A 25608-nucleotide genomic window follows, 5' to 3' on the forward strand; every position below is an offset into this window, starting at 1 on the left:
TGACTTTTCCCCTTATCAAGAGAGCCGGAGTTGGCAGATTTTGACAGCCTTCCTGTGAAAGTGTAAAACTCCCAACACAGCCCCTGACATAGCAAGAAGGGACTTTAACTCTGGGGCCTTGGGCCAGATGAAAGGATGTTTTAGGGCCTATACTACATTTCATGTACATAGGGCAGTTTCCTACAGTGAACAGGTAGCGCTTGGAAAAAAAAGGAGCCTGAAAAACCATTGTGATTTCATGGTAGGCTTTTCTTTGTGGTGGTTTTATATGTTTTAATCCTTTTTGACTGAAGAGCTCATTTGAAAAACACAAGGATGAATTCTAAATGTTTTGGAGTGAAAAATCTCAAAACTTATTGAGGATGGTAGAGAAGCAGAGAACTTACAAATTAGACTGCTTCATGTACTAGGCTGTTTCTTGAGGATTCAGCTTTATTAGACTTTTGTTTTAATATATAATGTTCAGAAATGGTGTCATCCTTAGAAAGAAATTGGAAAGCAATTTTTCTTTATGATAAAAAACAGTTAACACTTGACAGTTTTATTGATCTTTAATATCTAATGACATGTCATTAAAGTGACTCTGATTCAATCACTAGGCTCATTACAACTTCTGTTTGTAACTTTTATAACTATATCAAGCTAATATGTTAGTGAATATTTTGTAAGGCTTTGAAGAAATATATTATGATATATTTTGAAGAAATAAATTGTTATTTTTTAAATAGATTTTATTCCATCCCTGTGGAATGGACATAACTTCAGATACCTGTTCAAATACCTAGGTGGCATTCATTTTTTATTAATGAGAAAGAGAGGCATACCCCAAAATGAAAATAATTAGTAATTTATGGAAGCAGCGTATTTTATTTCCCGTAGGTTCAGAGGATAGTTAAGTATTAGTAAATATGGTACCTGGATTACCTCTCCTCTTTTTTTTTTTTGAGGAAGATTAACTCTGAGCTAACATCTGTGCCCATCTTCCTCTATTTTATATGTAGGATGCCCGCCACAGCAAGGCTTGATAAGTGGTGCTAGGTCCACGCCCAGGATGTGAACCGGCAAACCCCAGGCTGCCAAAGTGGAGTACGAAAACTTAACTGCTATGCCACTCACAAAATGTGAGAGGCTGGCCCCTCACATTTTTAATATTTAAAGGAAAGTTGAAATATTGCCTTCTAAAAATATTTTGAGATGTAGAGTAGGAAGTTTACATAAAACTCAAGTTGTAGCCAAGTCTATAACTCTTTCTGTTGAATTACCATTTTCCATGGTTAATTTATTCGTTTAGGATACAAAATACTGAAATAATATATTTTCTAAGACTGTGTGGACCAGTAGAGTTACATGGCTCCTTTTACTTCACACAAGCTTTACTATATTTTTGCTTGAAACGTTTTAATGTCTATGGAAAGAATTAGTCTTGTTCCCAACAACTCTTTTCACATGGTCATTCTCAGGCCTGAATTAGCCCTCTGATGCTCACAGCTTATATATGCTGGTATTAAAGTTATAACAAAGTTTAGTCTCCTTTGAGGATACACCTTCATTCTGTAGTAAAGTAAAATGTTAATGGAAAAAAAGAGATTCTGTTGTTTGAGTATAAACTTTGGGAAGATAAATTATTGTAACGATTGCTGCCGTCTTACCCTTTAAGTTCCATGGACTTTTTATACCTCTTTGTAAGCAGTAGTTGATTCTTTTGGTAAAATACACCATTTTTCCTTGCTCCTAAGGTTGAAGAACATCACCCCGCGGGGATAGTGGTGGGCTTTGTCAGAGAGAGGAGGGTGTGTGACACACAGCAGGTGCTCAAGAAATGGTGGTCCCTGTCCTTGGAAACTGCAAAGGCATCTCTTGGTGTAACAGTTTATACATTTCAGATTCTTTTCACCTACATTTTTAAATTGTCACCATAGTGAAGCCCATCAGGTTTTATATTTTATAGTTCAGGCAACTAAGTGGGATTTACTCAAGGTTATAGGACCATCCTGTGCATTTCCTAATATCTGTTTCATTACCCTGTCTGTGTTAGTCTGCTCAGGCTGCCACAACAGGACACCGCAGAACGGGGGGTTTAAACAACAGAAATTTATTTCCTTATAGTTCTGAAAGCTGGAAGTCCACGATCAAGGCGCTAGCAGGGTTAGTTTCTGGGAGGTGTCTCTTCCTTCCGGGCTTGCAAATGGCTGCATCCTCACTGTGTTCTCACGTGTCCTTTGTGTGTACGTACGCTTGGGGTCTCTTCTTCTTCTTATAAGGCTATCAGTCCCATTAGATTAGGGCCCCACCCTTGTGACCTCATTTAACCTTACTCACCCCCTTAAAGGTCATCTTCGAATGCAGTCACATTGGGGGTTAGGGCTTCAACATAGGAACTTTGGGGTCTCAATTCAGTCCATAACGCTGTCCGTCATTTAAAAAATACCTTTTTCTGAATCCATTTACCCATTTGAAAATGGGTTCAAATTTTAAAAATTCATTTTAAGCTACTTATATGAAGATAACCATATTTCTAGAATCTCTTATAATTTAAGAGCTGAAACGTCAGACCAGTTTTCTATTCAGTTTAAGCTATTTACCAATAGCAGCTCCAAAGTGGCGTGTGACCTTTGGATGAATTTCAGGCATGACTGAAAAACATGACGACTCCATTAGTTATTTTTATTTCATATGTTAGTTTTTAAAGTGGTTTGGTTTACTTTGTCTTACTTTATTTTTCCCCTGAGGGTGCTGGTGACAGATATTATGGGGGTGGATTGGATATCCAAAGGCAGGAGGGATGCAGTTTAAGACTTCAGAGAGGTCACTGTCCATCACAGACTCAGTTCTGTAAACCTCTAGCCACAATGCATGCTGCTAAGTGCTGTGGGGATGTGCTCCCCCACAAAGGGATGTGCTCCAGGAACAGTGAGGAGAATACAGCAGCCTTCCAGAGAACTCAGGCTTCCAGAGGAAGCAATGGCAACTCTACTGGGAAGCAGAAGAGGGTTCATCTGGTAGAGAGACGAAGAGAGAGCATTTCAGGCAAAAGGAACAGGAGATGAGAAAATACGGGGTATCAAACTCCAGCTTATACTCAGTGGACTGCAAGTAATCAGTCTTGCTGAACTGTGAGGGGTGAGTGAAGGGGATGGGCAATCAAGACTGGTCAGGAAGGCAGTGGCTTCCTGAGGAAGAGGCTGGGCTGGTGGGCTGGGCTTTATTTTCCCAAATGGGCATCCAGGGCTAGGTGCACGGCCTTGTTGTTTTGCTGGATGAATGAGTGAATAAGTGACCTAATAAATATTCATAAGCTGTTGAAATTGTTTTTAAAAATCAGCTTTTTATTTTAGGCTTTACATATACGTTATAGAAAATGCAGGAAGGATTAAAGAAGAAAATGAAATGTCCTATGATCCTTCTATCATACCATTTGGCATTGTTGCCTCCAATATTGAAGGATTTTGAACATAAGCCTGATAGATTGGAGAAATGATTTACACATTTTACAGCAGCAGCAGCAGCAGAGAGTTGGGTTATGGGCAGAGAATCTAGTGAGCAGTCCACTGCAATAGTCCAGGTAAAAAATGATGAAGTAAGAGGTAGTAGTGGGGGTTCCCTGGGTCAGCATTTGTAAGATTTTCCCTAAGTAAGCCACTGACAGAGACACTAAATAGAGACCAAGCAGTGTATTTGGGAAGTTGTTAAGTATTTGTTTGAATAAAAGCTGGCAACTGATTGTGTGTGTATATGAGTTGGTGGGGAGACACCATAACTAGGAGCAAGATGTCTAAGATGGTTCTCAGATTAACCAAGACAAAGAGTACAGAAGAAAGGCTTTGGAGAGAAGGATAATTGTGTGTTGAATTTGATATGCTTGTAGGATGTCCAGGTAGGTCTGTCTGATAGACAGTAATGTGGGTCTAGACTCAAGAGAGGGGCCTGAGTCCAGAAGTCTCAGTTTCTCTAATGAGGACAATCTTTAGGAGGCCAAAGGTAAACATGGTTCAAAATGGCCCAGATGGAAGCAAACCCAAAGGTTAATAACCGCTTTCGTTGCGTGTACCCAAATCTGAAGACTGGGCAGTCTGCTCAGAGCTCACATTGCATTGGTGCATCTTGGCAACAGTAAACATTCACTTCCATGGGTTGCTAACATATGTTGGTGTTTGGAATCCCTAATTCTTCTACTTCTTTTGTTTTGCTTTTTCTGGGCCATTTTGATTGATTCATTCATTCTTTCAACAAGTATTTAGTGAGGACCTACTACATTCTAGGTACTTGAGACATAGCTATGCACAAAGGTAGATACTCTTGGAGATTGTAATCTAATCATGGATGTGGACATTGAATGGGTCTTAATGTATGCTCATGAGTCAACCTGGCAAAGGCATGGGTAGGGTGGAGTGGGGGAGTGGGGTGTGTTGCAGGCAGAGAGGACTTTGTTTGATGGCTCTGCTGTGAGAAGGAGCATTGCAGGTCGGAGCTACAGTGCGACTGTGTGCACGGCAGTGACTGGGACCGCCCAAGTTGAGGCGGGAAACTTTTGAAGGCTAAGTTCCTGAGAGTTATGGGAAGCATTGAAGAGTTTTAAGTAACGGCATAATGGGATCAGACCTGTGTGGATCTTCCTAATAGATCCGGAAGGGATTTCAGCGACTAAGTGAAGGAGAGGAGAGACCAGTTAGGCGGCTGATGCAACAGCCCAGGCAAGAGTTGAAGGCTGAACCAAGAGGCGGGCATCCAGAGGGACGTGGATAGATTGAGTCACATGGGACTTAGCATAACATCTTCAAGGCTCATCCGTATTATAGCATGTATCAGAATTTCATTTTTAAGGCTGAATAATATTCCAATGTTTGTATATATCACATTTTTAAAATTCATTCATCTGTAGATGGATATTTGGGTTGTTTCTACCTTTTGGCTTTTGTGAACAATGCTGTTATGAACATTGCTATACTAGATATTGAAATTCTGTGTTTATCTGTCATCTTCAGTAGATGATAGGAGCTACGTTTTAGTCATCTCATTTCTATCTAGCACTTAGCAATGCCTGGTTCATTGTAGACCCTCAAAATTGACATTTGAATGAAAGACTTACAATTGATTTATTTTATTTTTATTTAACAAATACTTAAAAAGTACCAGACACTCTAAGTGCTTTAAAAAAAATTAACTCATTTAATTTTACTAAAACTTCTGTGAGGTATAGGACTATCATTATGTCCATTTTACAGATGAGGAAAGTTAAGCAGAGCTTAGTTAGTGGTAGAGCTGAGATTCGAAGCCAGACAATCTGGTCTCGCTCTCAGATCTTATCCGCCCTGCTGTTTTGCCTCCCTAGACTGCTGACTGGGCTTGCAAATATATCAGGTGAGTGCAAACCATAAAAATTGCTGGAGGAGTCCAAAAGAGGAATGCTTCTTATGAATGTTCTTTTATGTCAAAATAGTGCAGACTGTCTTTTGGGTGCAAAGGAGTTTGGCTGGAAGGAAGATCTGGAGATCAAGCAAAACAAAACAAAACAAAACAAAACAAAAAACAAAAATCATCCAACCAACCAAACAAATCCAAACCTACTACTCACATGTTTGAGAACTATGGCAGAGATACGTAAATGACGTGTGATGCAGTAAGGCGATTAGATGGTGGTCAGAAACACAGCTGGTGGGGTGTCCCTTCTTTCAAGCAGCACTTTTTCAATAATCTTTCAGGCAATATGTTGGTGTTGTGGTTGTGAAGACAATAAAAAAGTGCATTAGAAGAAAAATTGTGAAAGCAAGTCTGTCAGCTATGTGGGGAGGGTGGTGGGTAAAGGGTGGTCCAGGTGTATTGGATGCCGCTCCCCACTGACCAGTGCTGCCCCATGCCCAGTTTGCTCCCCTCCAGGTCAGCACCTGAAGTCCCTCATCAGAGTGGAGGGTCACTCCCCGTTCCTTAAGAGGATGCTTGTTGTAACTCCAAGATGTTTTCTGTCTGCTCAAGGGTGTAGATGTCACCCTCCACTCGTGGTGCTCCTTTCCCCTCATCTACTCCCAGGATGTGGAGGGCTCGGAAGGTGCTCAGATCCAGAGAGAGTTGGCTAAGTCAGCAGTGCACAGCAGAATCAGGATTGTCGTGGCCCTAAGTTTATCATCACCCCTTAGTGTCTGGTCCACTGTCATTGCCACACTTGCTACAATAACAAATCTGCCAGCTCTTCCTGGAGACTATTTCATTTTGGTTTCTTTGTTAATGCTGGTATCTAGCTCTGTGCGTGGTCACGGTTGCATCTATGTAAATCTGACTGATGGTTGGTGATGTTTCCAGGTTCCTCGAGACAAGAGGCTGCTGTCTGTAAGCAAAGCAAGTGACAGCCAAGAAGACCAGGATAAAAGGTATGATGTTATGTAAAGGAATATGCCTGGCTTCCAGAATAACTCTTTTTCTATGTTTTTTGAAAACTACAATGTTAAACTATAAATTTTGTTCTTGTGAGGAGATGTCAAGAAGCTTAGCTTCCTCTGTCTGTCTTTTGGATTCTGGACCAAATCCGGATCTCAGTAGGGAGAGCAAATTGCATTTTTTGGTTGTGCACCCAAGGGTCATCAGCAGGCTCTTCAGATACCCCCCTTCCAAGGAGGCTGAAAATCCGAAGAGTTAGAGGTGATATGCTGGCAAGATAGACCACTGCTGGGGTGAACTTTTCTGTCAACCCCATTGCTGTTTACCTGTGATGAGACCTGTGAGGGAGTGAGACACCAGAAGCTTGATTTCAATGAGGGGAGAGGAAGGGGTTGGGGCTGTTTCTCAGCCCAGGGAGGCAGCTGGTGGGGAGCCAGGGGTAGCAGTGGACACCGTCAGGGTGCGGGGGCAGGACGGATGTCAGAGATCATTGTGTAACACCCCTTTCCTGCAATCCTGAATTAAGAACCCGTTGAAAAACAAGACACAGTCAGATAGATTGAAGTTGAAAAAAATAAAAATCAGTTTTATTTCTGATAAAGCCAATTAGAGAATGTGATTTTGATTCCATAGTTTGTAACGTTTCATTCCTGACTTAGCTGTGTCTGCTCATCCAGTCCCAGGCAGGACTTCAGGCCTCCCTGAAGGGACAGGCCACTTATGGTATGGCAAGGGTGACTGGAGTGTCCCCTGTCTTTGGCCAAGGTGATTCAGACATAAAGAGGGTACCAGAAAGAACTGAACCACCTTTCTCAGCTACTTCTCTCAAACTCACCAATCCAGCTCCCCTGCAGAGGGATGGAGACGCCACAGTGCTTTTCTGTTGGAGGTTTTTCCCATGGAAATATGAAGCCATGAGCAATGAAATCTCCTGCTAGGATATATGTCAGAATCCTACCTGGTCTTGATAGGAACTGTTTGGGACGTTATGATCTTGTTATGTGACTAGCAGTGGGGGCCACTTCACCAACAAGCAGCCCTTTGCTATGCATCACCTCCAAGGTAGACCCCCAGCTGAAGATTAAGGCCGTGTGCATCTGAGTGCAGTTCCACAGGGACCTTCTGAGGCTCCACGCTGCCCTGGGCTCTGGGCCCTAGTGGGCAGCAGTGATGACAGGGAGAAAGAGGCTGACGCTCTTCGGGTCTGTAACTTTTCCTCCATCCAGCCAGTGTTTATTAAGCCAAGCATATGCTGTCTGCTAAGTCCTATCCCAGTACTCATACCGGAGTCAGGGAAAAATGGGTCTAAGGTGTGTGCTCTGTCTGCATCATCATAGGCAAAAAAGGCCATTTTTTGTTAAAGCATCTTTTAAAACAACTTTGAAGAGTGACAGCCACTCGTATTTTGATGGTTATTTTTGTGACTTCAATGAAGCACCTTAAAAAAAATGTCAGTGAGGTGTAGATGAAACAACCTTGTATAGACTAATTACGGCTTAGTAGACTTCTGGTTGAGTGTAATTTGGAAGGATATCATTTGATCTGCAGTGTATTCACTACTTAAGGTGCCATGTGCTAACATGATATCATTACAAATGTCTGTGACATGATGCAAATTTTTTAAAAAGTACAATTTAATGTAACATTCTTAGCATTGCATTTTTTTCTTGAATTATAATATTTGTTTCGAGTTTAAATTCTATCACAGGTGAGTCAGTATCTCACAATAATTCTTACTTTGTTCGAATCATCCATTTTTTGGATGTCCTTCTGAGGTTCTCTGGCGTCAGCTTCTAAAGCTGATGCCGTTCTATGGAGGCATAGTTACACGTTATAGGATGGTGCTGGATCGATTATTTCCTTACCATATGGTAATAATGACAACTAGATTTATACAACTCCGTAGTTTGCTTATTTGTTTGTTTATAACAATGTTCAAAATATTTTCACTTGTGTTTCTTGTTTAAAATTCATGTGTTTGGCATGGATTAAAAAATTAGGAAATTTGGCCTGAAATGAACTCTAACTATAGAGGAGTTGGTTAACTTCGAATATTTTAGCAAAGCCAGTAGGTCTGTGCTTGTGCAAAGCCCAGAGGAGCAGAAACTGAATAATTACTTTGGTAGCTAATAAACGTAGACCAACTCTTCTATACCCAACATTCAGGACATTATACACACGTATTAATAGTTAATCCTCCACAAAAGGGCTTGGGATAAATGAGTTTGGGAAATTCTGGGTTACAATTCAACAGGCGAAGGAACACCTGGGGGCCTTTACTGTGCTCACGGTGTTTGTGACCCACCTAGGGTGGTCTTGTTAATGGCAATGGTTTCTTTTCTTAATACTGATTTTATCATGAACTCCTTTCTTTGAGGAACATTTATGAGTATTCCATGCAATGTTCTAAACAGTGGGGTTTAGGAAATGCTGATATAAATGGGTGGTCTGGGTGTTGGCATTACCCAGCTAACTGGATTCAGATTAAGCATAATTTCTAAACTTTCACTGTGTCTTATGTACAGATTCACTGTATTGATTTGTCCATGAAAGCAGGTTATTATTTAAAGCCAGAATGTTTGTAGACTTGTGATTTTATTCTTTAAAGGATTATTTTCTAGAATTATTTCTACAGATCTGTGACAGACTCAGAGAAGTTTTGATATTTTTGTGTTGGCTTTGTTCGTGTGGAGCCATTCTTTCCTCAAGCTTCACTTTGAAGTTTTATCTGAAAAATCAAAGCTAAAAATACCAAATCCTGCTTGAGAGGTAGGCATGCTCAGAGGCTAATGGACTTTCTTTACAGAGAGGAGCCAGGAGAGCTCAATTCTTGGAAGAACCAATTTTGTTCAAATATTTCTGTCAGTGAGAGATGCCAGTAATTGCCAGAAAGCACATGCTAGTTTTTAAAAAGTAGACGTGGGAGACGGGGCTCCATGCAAAACATGTATTTTCTCTCCATGTCATTCAGAACAACTCATAAATAAGTGATAGGTGACCCCAAATTTTATTGACCACAGGGACTTTCCTAGTAAAATCATTTTGCTATCACAGTACTCTTTCATTAATAAGTTTCTCTTTCCTTCTGCTCTGTCCCAGAATTCCATAGTATAAATGAAAGTATTTCATCCTAGCCTGGCAAGAATTAATTGTTTAAATCTTTTCCTTTCTCTTTGTACCAGCCAGGAGGTCTGAGATCTGAGAGATCTTGTTTTACGTAAACCCAGTTATACCACTTTCTTAAGCCCCAAAAGTAATTCAGTGCTAAGGGTATCAATGAGCTCATATTATTTCTCAATTTAGTGAAAATAGTTTAATGATAAACTCTTATTATCTTATATTTCCTGCAAGGAGTTTAGCCCACAGAACAGTGAAAAATATTTTTCCCAGTTCCTCCCTTTGAATTATTTTCCTGTCTCCACCTTTTTTGAAAAGCTATTTTAAACTTCTTCTTTTGAAACCTTTCAAACATATCCAGAAGTAAAGAGGACAGTATAATGAGGCTCCCAACACTCAGGTCCCCAGCGATAACTGTTCCACCTACTTCATCTCATCCTTTCCCTTTTCCTTTCTTTTCTTTTTTTATTGCAATAGTATTTAAAGTAAGTCCCTGGCATCATGTCATTTCACCTCTAACCACTGCTGATTTGTATCTCTCAATAAACAAGGACATTGTATTACATAATCTCAAAATCATTATCACATCCAGCTAAATTAACAATACTTCCTTAGTATCACCTAACCCCCAGTCCGTATTCAATCCCCTCAAAAATCCCATTGCCTCATAAACGCCTCTTCGTTTTTTCAGATCAGGAGCCAAACAAGATCTACTCATCATATTTGATTATGTCTTTTAAATCTCTTAATCTAGAACAAGCCCCCACTTTTCTTTCTTTTTTCATGCTTCTGACTTATTGAAGAAACCAGATCAGTAAGATGTGCTACATTCTGGTTTGTGTGATTGTTTCTTTTTGATGTTGTTTAAGTCATTCTTTCAGCTCCTGTATTTCCTGAGAGCTGTAAGTTAGATATAAAGCTTGCTTAGATTGAGTCAACTTTTTTTTTTTTTGAAATAGGTCTTTATAGGTGGGTCTGATTGCATGATACCGGGAGGCACATGTGTAGTTGTTCTACTGCTGGCGATGCAAAGATTCATTGCGTTCTGTTGTAGAGTTCGCCGTTAACCTTTTTCCTAATGGCGTTAGCATCCACTGATTATTGCCTGCATCAGTTATTTTATTAGGAGTTGCAAAATAGTGATTTTTCTAATTCTATTATGTTGCGGGGGGCGGGTTTAAACACGCAGAAACTGTCTTGGCACCAGTGAAGCCCAGAGTAATTTGAGTGGAGGAGAAAACCGAGTGCAGGTCCTAAAGACTGTTCCAGTAAACCTTTCCCTAAATCAAGACCACCTGGAGAATTCAAAACGGGAACAGTACAGCACGAATGTCCCCGAGAGCCCAGCCGTCGTCCCCGTGTCAGGAATCACAGTGGTGAAAGCTGAAGATTTCACGCCGGTTTTCATGGCCCCACCCGTGCACTACCCCAGGGGAGACGGTGAGGAGCAACGTGTGGTTATCTTTGAACAGACTCAGTATGGCGTCCCCTCCATGGTGGGCCATAGCACCTACCTCAAGGATGACCAGCGCAGCACCCCGGACAGCACTTACAGCGAGAGCTTCAAGGACGGAACCACAGAGGTGAGTCCCTCGCTCTTTTATCCACAGCTGGAACCTAAACCCAGAACCCCCAGCTAATTTTATTTCTCTGTTCGCTTTTTAAGTGAAGTAAATGACTTAAATTGCAAGCTAGGGTTTTTTTAAAAAATGCGTTTGTACCTTTCTTTATAAGCAGGTTTTAATAAACCATCGGGCTGTGTGTGTAGAGGAAAATTTCTGTTTTTCTTGACTCTTAGATGACACATTCCTTTCTTTGTTTTAGTCTTAAAATTAAATACTTCTGAGGAATGAAGAGATGCTTGTGTGGAAACCTCCTCCTTTGTAAAGTCTTCACCTTGACCTCTTCTAGTTTGTAACCTTCTAAACGGTAGCTAAAGAGTTGCATGTCCATTCTTTTTAAAAATATAGCTCTTTAAGACGTAGTCTGATTGAATACTCAAGAATTTGTGTTATCAATAATAGTGTGTATCTGTGTGCGCACTTTCTACCTTACAAACGGAGACTACGTATTCTTCTCAGTGCCCGTAGAACTTACAGAAACAGTGATCTTTGCTCGCTTGTTTTAAATTCCCAAGTTTAAAGTGCACAGTTTGAAAGTTTTGGTAATTGTATACAGTTGTGTAACCAACCTCAGGATCAGTAGACACTTCCTTCACCCTAAAGGTTTCCTTCAGTGCCCTGCACTTGAAGCACTCTCCTCTCTCTTGTACTTGGTGAGCACTAATCTGCCTTCTGTAACTATAGTTTTTCTTTTTTTTTTTTTTTAAGATTTTATTTTTCCTTTTTACCCCCAAAGCCCCCTGGTACATGGTTGCACATTTTGAGTTGTGGGTCCTTCCAGTTGTGGCATATGGGACACTGCCTCAGCATGGCTTGATGAGCGGTGCCATGTCTGTGCCCGGGATCCAAACCGGCAAAATCCCAGGCTGCTGAAGCAGGGTGTGGGAAACTAACCAATCGGCCACAGGGCCGGCCCCAATATAGTTTTGTTTTTTCTAAAATTTCACAATGGAATGATAGAGTGTATAGTCTTTTATGTTGTCTTCTTTCACTTAGTGTAATATTTTTGAGATTCACTTATTTTGTTGCTTCTATTGTTTTTTTAAATTGCTGAATGGTATTCTGTGGTAAGCATATGTCACAATTTATCTGTTCACCAGTTGACGTTTGGTTGCTGCCTGTTTTTGGCGATTACGAATAATGCTGCCGTGAGCAGTCATGTATATGGTGTTTCAAGGTGGCTGGACCATTGTCATTCCCACCAGCAAAATATGAGGATTCCTGTTTTCCACATCCTTGCCCAAACTTTTTTTTTAAACTTTTTATTAAGATTATGGTATTGTGAAATTTCGGTTGTACATTATTGTTAGTCATGTTGTAGGTGCACCACTTCACCCTGTGTGCCCTCCCCCCACCCCCCCCCCCTTTCCCTTGGTAACCACCAATCAGTTCTCTTTGTCTATATGTTTAACTTCCACCTATGAGTGGAGTCATACAGAGTTCATCTTTCTCTGTCTGGTTTATTTCATTTAGCATAATACCCTCAAGGTCCATCCATGTTGTTGTGAACGGGACGATTTTATCCTTTTTTATGGCTGAATAGTATTCCATTGTATATATGTACCACATCTTCTTTATCCAATCATCAGTTGATGGGCACTTAGGTTGCTTCCACATCTTGGCTATTGTAAATAATGCTGCGATGAACATAGGGGTGCATCAGACTTTTGGAATTGCTGATTTCAAGTTCTTTGGATAGATACCCAGTAGTGGGATGGCTGGGTCATATGGTATTTCTATTTTTAATTTTTTGGGAAATCTCCATACTGTTTTCCATAGTGGGTGCACCAGTTTGCCTTCCCACCAACAGGGTTCCTTTTTCTCCACAACCTCTCCAACATTTGTCACTTTTTGTTTTGGTTATTTTTGCCATTCTAACAGATGTAAGGTGATATCTTGGTGTAGTTCTGATTCGCATTTCCCTGATGATTAGTGATGATGAACATCTTTTCATGTGTCTATTTGCCCAAACTTTTTGACGTCAGTCTTTTTAACGTTAGCTGTCTTAGTGGGTATGTGATGATGTCTCATTGTGCTTTGAATATGCATTTCTCTGATGTCTGTGATGTTCAACATCATTTCATGTGCTCATTTGGCCATTGCTATAGCTTCTTTTGTGAAATGTCTGTTCAAATATTTTGCCAAGTTTTTTTGAAAGATTGGCCCTGAGCTAACATCTGTTGCCAATCTTCCTCATTTTCTTTTTCTTCTTCTCCCCAAAGCCCCCCAGCACACAGTCGTATATTCTAGTTGTGCTATGTGGCATGCCGCCTCAGCATGGCTTGATGAGTGGTGCTATGTCCGCACCCAGGATTCAAATGGGTGAAATCCTGGGTCGCCAAAGCGGAGTGCACGAACTTAACCACTTGGCCATGGGGCTGGCCCCTATTTTGCCTAATTTTTAAATTGGGTTATTCTGTCTTCCTCTTCTTAAGTTGTAAGAGTTCCTTAAATAATGTGAAGTCAGTTATGTGTTTTATAGTCTGGTAGGCTTTTGGTTTTCTTAACTGTACCTTTCAAAGAGCAACAGTATTTAATCTTGATGAAGTTCACTTGATCAATTTTTTATTATATAGTTTATACTTTTTTTTTGAGGAAGATTAGTCCTGAGCTAACATCTGCTGCCAATCCTCCTCTTTTTGCTGAGGAAGACTGGCCCTGAGCTAGATATCTGTGCCCATCTTCCTCTACTTTATATGTGGTACGCCTGCCACAGCATGGCTTGATAAGCGGTGCGTAGATCCGCACCCGGGACCGGAACTGGTGAACCCTGGGCTGCCAAAGCAAAATATGTGAACTTAATCGCTGCGCCACTGGGCCGGCCCCTATAGTTTATACTTTTAATAGACTATTCAGGAAGTCTTGGCCTAACCCAGTGTCACAAAGATTTTCTTTTGTTTTTTTCCCCCAGACTTTTAATAGTTTTCCCTCTTACATGTAGGTTTGTGATCCATTTTGAGGTAATTTCTATATATGGCATAAGGGAAGGGTTGGAATCTGTTTCCCATGTTGGTATCTGTTTGTTCCAGCACCCTTTGTTGCAAAGAAAATCTTGTCTCCACTTAATTGCCTTGAGAGCCTTGTAGAACTGGTGTAATCGTGGATCATCTCTCCAATTTTTAATCCAGAATATGTAATACAATTTTTTATGAGTTCAGGTCAGCTTCTTCAAAAGTTAGGAGCAGTGCCTCTGCATTTGAGATGATGGCCATTGGCTTCCCTTTTTTCAGTCCACTTGGGTCAATAAAAGACCATGGCAGATGGGGAAAATTTGTGGTTTCTAACTTCCTAAAGAGAAGTTAGTGTGGTGGCAGCATGCCAAATACTGACGGCCTGCTGCCCATTTGGTTGCCATTGGGACAAAATGCAGCTACCTGGGGTTGAGATTGCATCCCTAAATTTAAAAATACTAAACATTTGATGAGCTCTACTGTGTGCTGGGCATCATTCTAAGTGATAAATAGTCACTTAATCCTCACGCAAACCCTATGAGGTAGGTACTGTTATTGTCATCTCTGTTCTCCAAATGTGGAGACTAAGGCACGGGGCGTGTAAGTATGCCCGTGGTCATACTCCAGTAAGGGGCAGAGATGGGACTGCTCTCAAACTGTCTGGCTCCAGGACCTCCATCGTTAACCGTCACCTCTACACTCTCAGAGAAGGCTGTGGGCCCTTCCCATCTCAGTGGTTCCATTGCTTAAGACAGTGACTCATCCAAACATTTTTTTAGAACTGAGTGTTTTTATCTATGTCATTAGATATTCCTTACCTTTCAGCTGGCAAGAGGAGGCACAGGGGACTAGCTTTCTGCAGCGGTGGTAGGGAGCTAGGGGAGACAAGTTCGCTCGCAGCTTTTCTGCTCCTGGCGCCAGTCACTCCCGGCTGCCTGCTGTGTGCTGTGACACTGGGGAGTCACTCCCGGCTGCCTGCTGTGCTGTGACACTGGGGAAGGAGCAGAGGGAGACGTAGTCAAGTCCATGCCCTAAAGAGGCTGCCATATTTCTTGAATTCTGGTAGCTTTATAATCAAACTTTCAGTGTCCTTGTGATAAAAATGTAGGGCTAAAGTTAGCTTCTTGTGCTGTAGTGCTCAAAGTAGTTAACAATTTCTTTTTTAAAACTGAGCAAGGGATCTTGTAGGTTTTGGGTATTGTTGAAGATTTGATTTGCCCTCAGGCAGTTGGGGTGCTTCTGTTGGAAAAACAAGTTCTTCCACATGGGAATGCCAGGTACATGCTTCTTCAGTAAAGCGTTGCCACTGATGTTTTTCTCACACGGTGAGGAAATATTCCATTAGTCCCAGCAGAGTCCATGGATGTGGTCCAATGTCAACAGAACCATCATGCTATTTAGGGGACATGTTATCAGTTGTGTTCGTGTTGTAGATAAAGAGACTTGTGAAAGGAAGCTATTGTATTTTGTGTCTTATTTTGAAGTGGATGAGAAAGTAACTTACCAGAAACTGAATGTGAAGATTATTCCCGCTGAATTTGGTTTAGCTGCTCTCCTAGTCTTGGAAACCAGTGTTTACACTGCATATTATATTTCAATCTGACGTAAATTAAATGGAATGGTCTACAGCCATGGCATTGCCAACTGGTTTTAAGATTAGGTGAGCTCAGAATAATTTCACCAAGTAAATTTCACTACGGGAAATTTGTCTAAAGGCTAGTACTTCTTTTAAGTAAACTATTAAAATGTCTAGGACTCTTGTTGAATTAGCAAGTTTCATTTGCTATTAGAGATTGACTCCTCTGTGTGTGTGTGTGTGTGTGTGTGTGTGTGTGTGTATACTGGTATCAGAGAAGGGAACAGTTTGATTCAACTGAGGCTGGGATTTTTTAAGACAGGGGTAGCATTAAAAGAATTCTTTAATGGATTGATTTTAGCGATTTGTTTTATATTTTATTGTACATCCTCTTCGTAATAACGCTTGGTAAATATTTGTTTATTTATATGCGTGTTAGGCACTGTGTTGGATGTGGGAGTAGAGGACCTTGGTTTCTGTCCTCTAGAAGCTTACTGTCTATATCTGTGAAGGGCAATAATAATAACTGTCATGCATTGAGTAGTACTATGTGCCAGGCACTGTGGCTTATACTTTTTATTTCTAATCCTTACTACAATTCTGCAAAGAAGGCGTTATTTTTCCCATTTTACAAATGAAAAGTCAGAGGTTCAGAGAGGTTACAAAACTTGCCAAAGGTCACACAGCTAATAAGCAAGGAGTATAGTTGATAAATATAAATCAGAGTGGTAATATCACCTAGAATTGTTTTAGAAAACACGTAAAACTTAAGAGATGGAAGAAAGAATTTTTATAGAAAAATTGTACATATATTGTCATAATAAGAATCAAAGTAGAAAGAAGAATTTGCTTACTGTGTAAGTTAGTTAACATTAGTCTATCTAGCTCTAGGAATAAAGGAACACCAAAATCTCAGTGATTTAATACACTAAAATAGTCCTAATACATGTCTGCAGACTTCTCTTCCAATTAGTGACTCAGGAATCTAGGTTCCCTCCATCTTATGACATTACCATCTCTGTATGTGGCTTCCAGGGTCACCCCAGCTGGGGAAGAGAGATCAGGAAGATGGCACACTGACTTGTAAATGCTTTGACCTGGAAGTGACTCATATCACTCCTGCTCACATTTCATTGGCTAGAACTAGTGAGATGGTCCTACCTAACTGCAAGAGAGCTGAGAAGTTTAGTCCTCCCATGTGCTCAGGAATGAGAAGAGCTCTTTATGGGTGAGCACCAGATATCTCTACCATGTGTTTCATAATTCAATCCCTGTTTTATTATTTATCAAAGTAGCAGAGTTTGCAGAGAATCCTGAAATGAAAGCAAAGAATGATGATTTGTCATACCCAATAGACATATGGTCATTAGCCCATTGATTTTGTATTCAGCTGTAGACTGATGCTGGAAGTTATCCTGAATCTAAGCCCTGTCCAACCTTCCAACAGGATTAATTTTTAACTGGGAATCCATTTCCCACCATAAATCTAAAGAAAAAAATCTTAAAGATGTTGATTCAACTACTAAATTGGAACATGGCTTCACTTGTGATTAATACATTTGGTTTTACTGTGTTTATTTTAAACATATGCTATAGTGCATGTGGTACCACCAGACTTCTATCATTTTATTAGTTTGTTTTTGCATTAAGCAAATTTGGGAACATTCTTAGCACATACATTTTATACTTTCGGAGGATTTAGGTTTCTCTCTCTGTAGTTGATCTGATGAGATTGGATGACCCATTATTCAGATTCCCAGTGGCCATCCACCTGCCTCATGAACAGAATGCTATGGAAATTCCACTTCTGTTAAAGCTATTACTTTGCAGCACCATTTGATCCTTTGGTCACTCTTGCCTCTTGAAAATGCTCTTGGCTTCATGTCCGCAGCTTGAGTTATCTTGATGTCTTAAAATCTTTCACATTTTTTTCTCTAGCCCAGTCCTCTCCTCTGAGCTACAAACCTTTATATCCAACTGCCTATTCAACTCTCCACCTATCCAAATCTAAGTTACAGCCTTCCCCTCTGTTCTCCACCTTCGTGGGTTGCACCTTCCATTCTTCTGGTTTCTCAAGCAACAGGATTTTTTCCTGATACTTTGCTCTCCCCTTATCCTCCATTATCAATTCTATCAATTCTACTTTATAAATATCTCTGAAATCCATCCATCTGTCTCCATTCTACTCCCACCATACTGGGCCAAGCTGTGATTATCTCTGGCCTATAATACTGTCTGCTTTTGTATACTATACGTGAGATGGTCTTTTCTAAATGCTAATCTGGTCATGTTACCCCCTGACTTAAATCCCATTGCTTTTAGGATTAAGATCTACATCTTTAATGGGTTTACAAGGCATTGCATCTTTTGCTTCTCCTTTGCTTTTCCCATCATCTTGCACCTCTTTCCCCTTTGTGCTCTCTGCATTGGGCACCATTCAGTTCTGTGAACTTGATATGCTTCCTCCTGCCTCAGGGCGTTTGTGCATGCTGCTCCATAGTCTAGAACTGTGCTGTATAATACTGTAACCACTAGCCACATGTGGCTATTTAAATAAAATCAAGAATTCAGTTCCTCAGTTCCACTAACTACATTTTAAGTGCTCAATATGTACGTGTGGCTAGTGGCTACCATATTGCACAGTGAAGATATAGAACACTTCCATCTTCACTTAAAGTTCTGTTGGACAACACTGTTCTAGAATATTCTTCACCACCTTCCACACCTTTCTTTCTGTGTGACTTCCTCAGGGAAGCCCTCCCTGTCTTCTCCTTTCAGTTTCTAGTAGAGTTAGTTTTCTTCGTATCTAAATCCACCAGCCAAAGACCACCATGAACAATCTGTAGTCAAAATTACATATCTTTAGCCTGCTTCAATCAGGAACCCTTAGGGACAACTCAGTAAGAAAGTTGGGAGGAGATCTTCATAGTGTTCAGGCTTTCACTGGGTGAGTCTAAGTAGGAATTATGGAAGTGGCGACCAGCTCTGGACTGGATATGTCAAGATGTTGGGGCAACCTGGAAAGTGGGCAGTCATTGTTCAGGAGATGGGATGAACAAGGCAAGATTTAGGATGTCTTTACTAAGAAAGCAGCAATCCCTCAGAAGGGTGGGGGCGTCGCTATTCACTTTTATAGCTGTGTTATTGTGTCTGGCATTCTGTTGGAATCATTGCTTATCTTCTGATGGCCTTGTCTGTGTGCCACTGGAGATTCTCTTGCGACCATCTAGGCTGATTGTCAGGGGGACTGATCTGTACTTTCTCAGTTGTGCTGTGCTTCCTAGAGCTCCGTTGCTCTTCTTCAGAGTGCTTGCACACAGTTTGTAATTTTTTGAATGAATATTGGATTAATGTGTTTCCTCTACTAGACCAGAAGCTCCCTGAGAGCAGGGACCTATTCTCTTTTTGTTCACTATGGTGCCCATAGCACCTAGCACAGTGCCTGATACAAAGTAGATGCTCAGTAAATGTTTATTGAAAGAGTGAATGAATGAATAATTGAATAATACCTAAAAAATTTGTGGCTGATGAAAGATATGGAATTGTTTGCCTAGATCTGATTTTCACACAGTTAAAGAATCATTGTCTTTTTGTAGTAGATTTTTAACAGATGTCTCCTTCCTACCATGCAAAAAAAAACCCCTAGAATTCTAATATTCAAAACTTAAATATAACATTCTAAGATTGCCTGATGTTTAAAGTCCTTTAAGGGTAATCTATAAATTATTTGCTATCATACCTTCTTTACTATCATTTTTCTCAGTCATTAAGAAATGTATAGATGCACTACATCAAATCACTGTACGGTACAGTGTTGGCTGTCGGCCTGCCTTTGGGCATCGTACAAATTATATGAAAATGTTTGCAAACGGTTGTGGAAACTTGCTAACTGTAGCCAGAATGACCCATTTAGAGCCACGTGACCCATTGATGTGATCAGATCTCCTAAATGACTCTGATGTTTTCTAGGTAGACTACACATTTAATTTTTTAAAATTATAAAGATAATGTAGCAGAATAAGGATAAATTTTTAAACTTGAAGAAACTAATAGCCATGTTGCTAACATATCAAATATTTTTATTTTTTCCAAGTTCTTGTCCACATGCACTCATGTCATTGGAGTAAGATTCTTTTAGTTAGCATATAGTTGACAGTCTCTTTGAGTCCGAACAGTCATACTATATCACACCTTTTCACATCACCTGGGGAATTAGAATCACAGGATTTCTAAGTCAAATATGTTTTAGTAGGCGGGGCTGTCCTCAGGCTGCAGAGCTCTATGGCATGAATGATAAATTCACTTAGGGCCAAGCGTATTAATACTGGTTCACCGTGTGTTGTTATGGGTTACTGCATATTCCTTCAAATAAGTTCTTGGAAATGCATCTCCCCTATCTCGAAGTCACTTCTTTAAATGCCTTTTTCATCATGCCACCCTCCTACTCCAAAATTTCCTAATTCTTAACTATACTAAGTGTAAATACCTTTTCATAGATCATACCTGTCCAATAGGACCTTCTACAATGATGGAAATTTTCTTTTATACTATCCAGTATGGTAGCCACTGGCCACATATAGCAATTTAGTACTTGAAGTGTGGCTGGTTGACTGAGGAACTGAATGTTTAATTTCACTTAATTCTAATCAACTGTAGTACATTTGGCTGGTGGCTCCTGTATTGGGCAATGAAGACCTCAATCTTAAGGTCCTCCTTTCATAATCAGGTCAAACCTGTGTCCTTGGCCCCATGTACGCACCATATTTGTATCCATCATTTTGTCTTGACCTCATGGTCCTCTGTCACCTGGATTACTTTCTTTCAATTCCTTCAATTAACCCAGGTTCTCTTTAGCTTCTAAGGGTCAAAGCAAAGTTCACAATCTCCATGAAACGTTCCTATAATTTTGCTGATCTTCGTTTCCTGGCAACACCCATTCTGTGCTTTTCCAGTCAGGACATCTGAATGAATGAGAATGAATGATTCAACATAGACTTTCATATTCAGTCATTTGCTATATTTTAGTTTCTTTTGTTGTTGTTTTTATTTTTCCTGTGAATTTACCCATCTCCTCAACCAATGTTTATATCTGTGGGGCCAGGACAGTGTCTTATATATTTTCTATATTTCTTTTGGCACCAGTCAGATGGTGAGGCCCCAGAAAATTCCCATTGAATGCTTTGTTGATTGATTGATTGATTACGAAAGAAGTAAAAATCTGTGTCTTTGATTCTCTGTTGTGATTATTGAGCCAGTCAACAAGTATTTGTGAAACGTTCCTGGGGTGTAATTTGGTAAACTTTGATCATCTTCTTGGACACCAGGAATTTATAAGACTGGATAAAAAGAAGGCTCATATAAACTGTGATATAAGAGTACACTGAATTCTAGTTATGGTGGTTAGGTGTTATGAAGAAAGTTTGGAAAATAGCTGTAAATAACCCTTTCTTGAGAAGGAAACCATTGAACTGCTGGTCCAAGACTGGAAGTTAATGGCAGAGAAATGAGAGGCAGGAAAGTTGTTTCTTAGAAAGAGACACTAGAAAAATGGTCACAGTGGAAGGACCAGCTGTGTGTGATAAAGCAAGTGCTTTTTCATCAATATTTTATTACATTAGTATTTTCATTAGTATTTTCTTATATTCACTTTAGAATCAATTTTTATGCATCTACTTTTGAAAAGGTTCTAAAATGTAGCAAAGTATATCCTACTTGCACTAAATATACAACAACTGAACGTCTCTGGACCCACACTTCTCCATGTGTAATACTAAGACTTAGAGTTTCCTCCCAACTTAGTCTTACAATGTTATGATAATGAAGAACTCAGAGAACGATACTGGATATGGTCAAGTGATTACTATCAACCACATGTATGGAGCTCACTAGATACTGGCAACTGTTCTTAGTACTCTACCTCTAGTAACACATTTAATCCGTCTGATCACTGTAGGTAGACATTTCACAGATGGAGAAAACATAACACTAACCTCAGTTTGCACAGGTCGCAGTAAAAGAGGTAGAACTTGACCCTAGACACCCTTACTCCAGAAACTGCTCTTAAGCACCCTAAATACTGCTTTTGCTATGCTATGTGGCCTCTCTGCAATTAGTGTTCCATTAACTCAGAATTTGTGACTTTTGGAGTAAGTGTTGGAGACAATAGAAAATGGGAGAAATGTTCTGTATGTTTGAGGAAACAATTTCTGGGACCTGCCAACACTTTAGGGACACCTGCAGACATGTGAATGTGGACATGCGAATAATATGCAAAGCACAAATGCATTTTCTGTTGAGTGTAATTCTAAGTGTGCAGGTGGTACGTGAATTCTGTGCACAAATGGTAACTATTTTCGTTGTAGTTGAAAACATAATACCAACAATTGTATGATTTTCCTTTCTAAAGGATAAAACATTTTGGATACACGTGTCACTTTTTTTTCTTTGGCATAATGACTCACCTATTTGGTTTAATTTTGACTTTTGACTTGTTTGATGATTTTTAAATTTTGCAGAAATTTCGAAGTGCTTCAGTTGGGGCTGAGGAGTACATGTATGACCAGACAGCAAGGTAGGTTACCAGGAGATGCCCCTAGAAACTGATAAACTGTAGCTCTTTAAAGGTACCCCCAAGTTATACTTTTAAACCTTTGAAAGAAAATTCTTTTCTCTCTACAATGACTTTGAAATTACTATTTCCAGTCTTGACCAATTTTCTGAGGCCTATACCATATCTTTGTCCTTCTGTTGGCTAGACTTCCCTCCTTAGGTGCTCCTCTGAACCTCAAACACATGGGCCTCCAACACGACATGTGCATAATGGAACTCTTTGTCTTTCTTTTCCTCTTCTTTCCTTCCTTCTCTATTTCTTTCACCTCTGGTCTTCTGCTTTTATTTCCTATTTTGACTAACGATGCAGCCATCCTCCCAGCCAGCCACTGTAGAGGTGTAAGGGTCTGCCTACCTTCCTGCTACCCTTTCATAGCACTTGCCAAGTGCTGAATGTTCTAGTCTACCTGTCCTGTCCCTTCCAACTTACCCTTGTTCAAGTTCTCCTGAACTATTGCAATATAACTGATCTCCCTGCCAAGTCTTTCTTTTCCCTTCTGTTACACTTTGTACATATCTAGCTACTAGCTATCATACGCTCTGGTGCCTTCCATGTACCAGCAACGCGATAGGTATTGGAGATAAGATATAACCTTTCCTAACAATGAAGCCCAGAGACTTTTGGAGGAGATGAATGTGGTGATGGACAAACTGCAATAGATTTGCTAAGTGATGAGTCCTGCTATGGAGATACAATAACCAGAAAGCTGAGAGGACTACAGGCCTGGGGGTGTGGGCGTGTGGGTAGGGCAGGGGCCTGGCAAAGCTTCTCAGGAAGTGGCATTTGAGCTGGACCTTGAAGGATTGTCAGCAGGAGTTTTCCAGGGAAAGAAGGAGGATTAAGAACCTTCTAGGTAGAGGGGCCAGATGTTCAAAGCCTTTGGTCGTGGTCATGCCTGAAGACAGGAGAGAATGGCAAGAAATGAATTGATCTCTCCCATTTATAAAACTTAGCAGTGATTTCACCATTTGAGACAGAATTAAGCACAAATTCTTTTGAAGGTAGTCGGGGCCCTCTATGTACAAGTCCGTTCTTACTTGGAACCTTGTCTCCCATCGTATTTCTTGCCCCTTTGCTTGTACATGTATGACTCTCCTATTCTTTCTCCTCCACTTGAAGTCCTCCTGATCCTTCCGGGTCTTGCTCCAACCTGGGTGACGGCTCCCCAGTCATCCTGCCCAGATCACGATAGTCAGGGTATGGATGTGTAGTGGTGGTGAGGGAGAAGGGCGAGGTGGGGAAGATAGAGTTCTGAATGGCCTTCTAAAATGTGGAAATACGTATATAATCTACGTGCTCTAAATCCAGATTACCACGTATTTGGCTATCAGGCGAGTGAAGAGAGCATTGACCTACCAGTCATTTGACCTGGTTTCTCTCTCTGCTGCTGTCATTGTCCACGGAGTGAGCAAGTTTCTCAGCCTCTCCCCAGCTGTGAAATGAGGAAGGTGGTTCCTGTCCTGTGTTATGGATAGGCTTGAGGGACATGAATCTCCTGAAGTGAAATTCAGAATCATTTGTGTTCATATGTGCTTTTATCTGGGAGAGGGTTCACAGCTTTCTTCATATTTTTTAAGCAGTCTGTGCTCTGGACAAGTTGTAAGCTACTGGTCTAGGCAATACCTAATATCCTGTCTATTTCTCAAATTTTATGATTCAATGGCTATATTGAAATTGCTTTTTCCAGGCAAAATGACAGCGAAATTGGTTCTGTCTTAAATGATTTATTTCCCACCTTGTTCTAAGACGCATATTCTGGAATGTGCTTGGTTTATCAGCGTAAGCCTAAGATTTTTATCATGCAAGAGGAATATTATTTTGCCCTTCAAATTTCTTTTTCATTGTAAAAGTTAAAAAAAAATCAAACTGTGCAGAAACATTTAACATAGAAATCAAGAGTCCCCCATAAACTCATAAGTGGACCATTTGAAGAGACAAACTTTGAGAGTCAGTTTTGCACCCAGTCTTTCAAAGACTATGAAATTAAAGAGCTAAAAAAATAGACAGACCCACGAAGAGCTTCTGATGATTCAGAAAACACATAAAGCATTGGTTACTGTGTTCCATCCTGTAGTGCAGCAGGGAGAAATATTTCTGAATGAATATTTTTAAAAAGATTGTGGTTCATCCTTTTGCCCATTTTAAACAATGGACACATTCTTCAAAGTTGGGAAAGTCAGTCTTTTTATTTTATAAATTAAATCATATTTTAAAAATATTAGGGAAATTACTTAGAGCAGGGATCTGCAAACTTTTTCTGCAAGTAGGCGTGTAATAAATATTGTAGATTTGCCATGCCGCACAGTCTCTGTCGCACCTCCCCAGCCCTGCTGTTATAGATTGAAAGCAGCTATAGACGAGACGTAAATGAATGAGTGTAGCTGTGGTCCCGTAAAACTTTATTTACAAAACAGGCAGCAGGTTGAATTTGTCCCATAGACCATAGTTTGTAAACCCCTGATTTAGAGCAGCAGCCGTGTCGTGAGTTCTTTCGCAGGCTTAAAAAGCAAAAGACAAAAATAAAAAAATACTCCTAGTTATGGAACTAGATTCTCAGTAATGAATGTTTGAGTTTTAAATTTTCACATTTTGAAATATTTTAAAGTGGGATATAGCTGTTTGCAACATCTTGGTTAGATAAAAAGAAGTTTAGGTTATGTATATGAATTGAACAAAAGCATTCTCATGTTTAGTTTGTTGATAGGTTAAAAGCAGCAAATTCTACCAGTTCAGAAGCTTCAGGCATTGCTGATCGTCAGCTAAGACCTAACAGAGGTTCTCCTGGCAGGGCATGGCACAACTGGACAAGCACATCATGGACTTTCTCCCCTTCTAAACCATCTGGTTTATGGGCCTCTATTAGGAATGTTGTATACATTGTACTAGCAATGACCTTTGATCTGGTCTCATCTCTTTTGTCATATGCTATGTTTTGTCCCTGAAATAGAGTAAATATTGGTTAATATTCATACAAAATGCTATTGATGTGAAATTGATCAGAAAGGCAGAAATGTCCGAGTGGATCTGACCAGTGTTTGTTTTCTGTTCACAGTGGCACATTTCAGTACACCCTGGAAGCCACCAAATCTCTCCGTCAGAAGCAGGGGGAGGGCCCCATGACCTACCTCAACAAAGGACAATTCTATGCCATAACGCTTAGCGAGACCGGGGACAACAAGTGCTTCCGACACCCGATCAGCAAAGTCAGGGTAGGGGCCTCCTTCCTCCAATACAGCCCAGAGGGGTCAGATGAATGCTGTTGCTGCCTCATAGTCTTGTGGGAAGGGCATGGAAAAAATTCCAAAATAAATAATTCTAGAACAAAAGTCGGAGAGTTGGGGCAAGAGAACTTATTGGCTTGTA

At 40.3% G+C, this 25608-nt stretch overlaps 1 protein-coding gene across 5 annotated transcripts in view; it reads left to right on the top strand.

The window, feature by feature from the left end:
* Window positions 1-25608, top strand: part of GRHL2 (grainyhead like transcription factor 2) — a 156774-nt gene that overhangs the window by 47957 nt on the left and 83209 nt on the right. For all 5 annotated transcript variants that reach the window (XM_014728223.3, XM_005613235.4, XM_014728224.3 and 2 more), the window contains exons 3-6: window positions 6295-6362; window positions 10676-11069; window positions 22151-22206; window positions 25298-25454. In XM_014728223.3, the coding sequence (XP_014583709.1) occupies window positions 6295-6362; window positions 10676-11069; window positions 22151-22206; window positions 25298-25454 (675 nt within the window). The remainder of the gene's footprint in view (window positions 1-6294; window positions 6363-10675; window positions 11070-22150; window positions 22207-25297; window positions 25455-25608) is intronic.

This window comes from Equus caballus, chromosome 9 (assembly GCF_041296265.1).
Source record: "Equus caballus isolate H_3958 breed thoroughbred chromosome 9, TB-T2T, whole genome shotgun sequence".
NCBI lineage: Eukaryota > Metazoa > Chordata > Mammalia > Perissodactyla > Equidae > Equus > Equus caballus.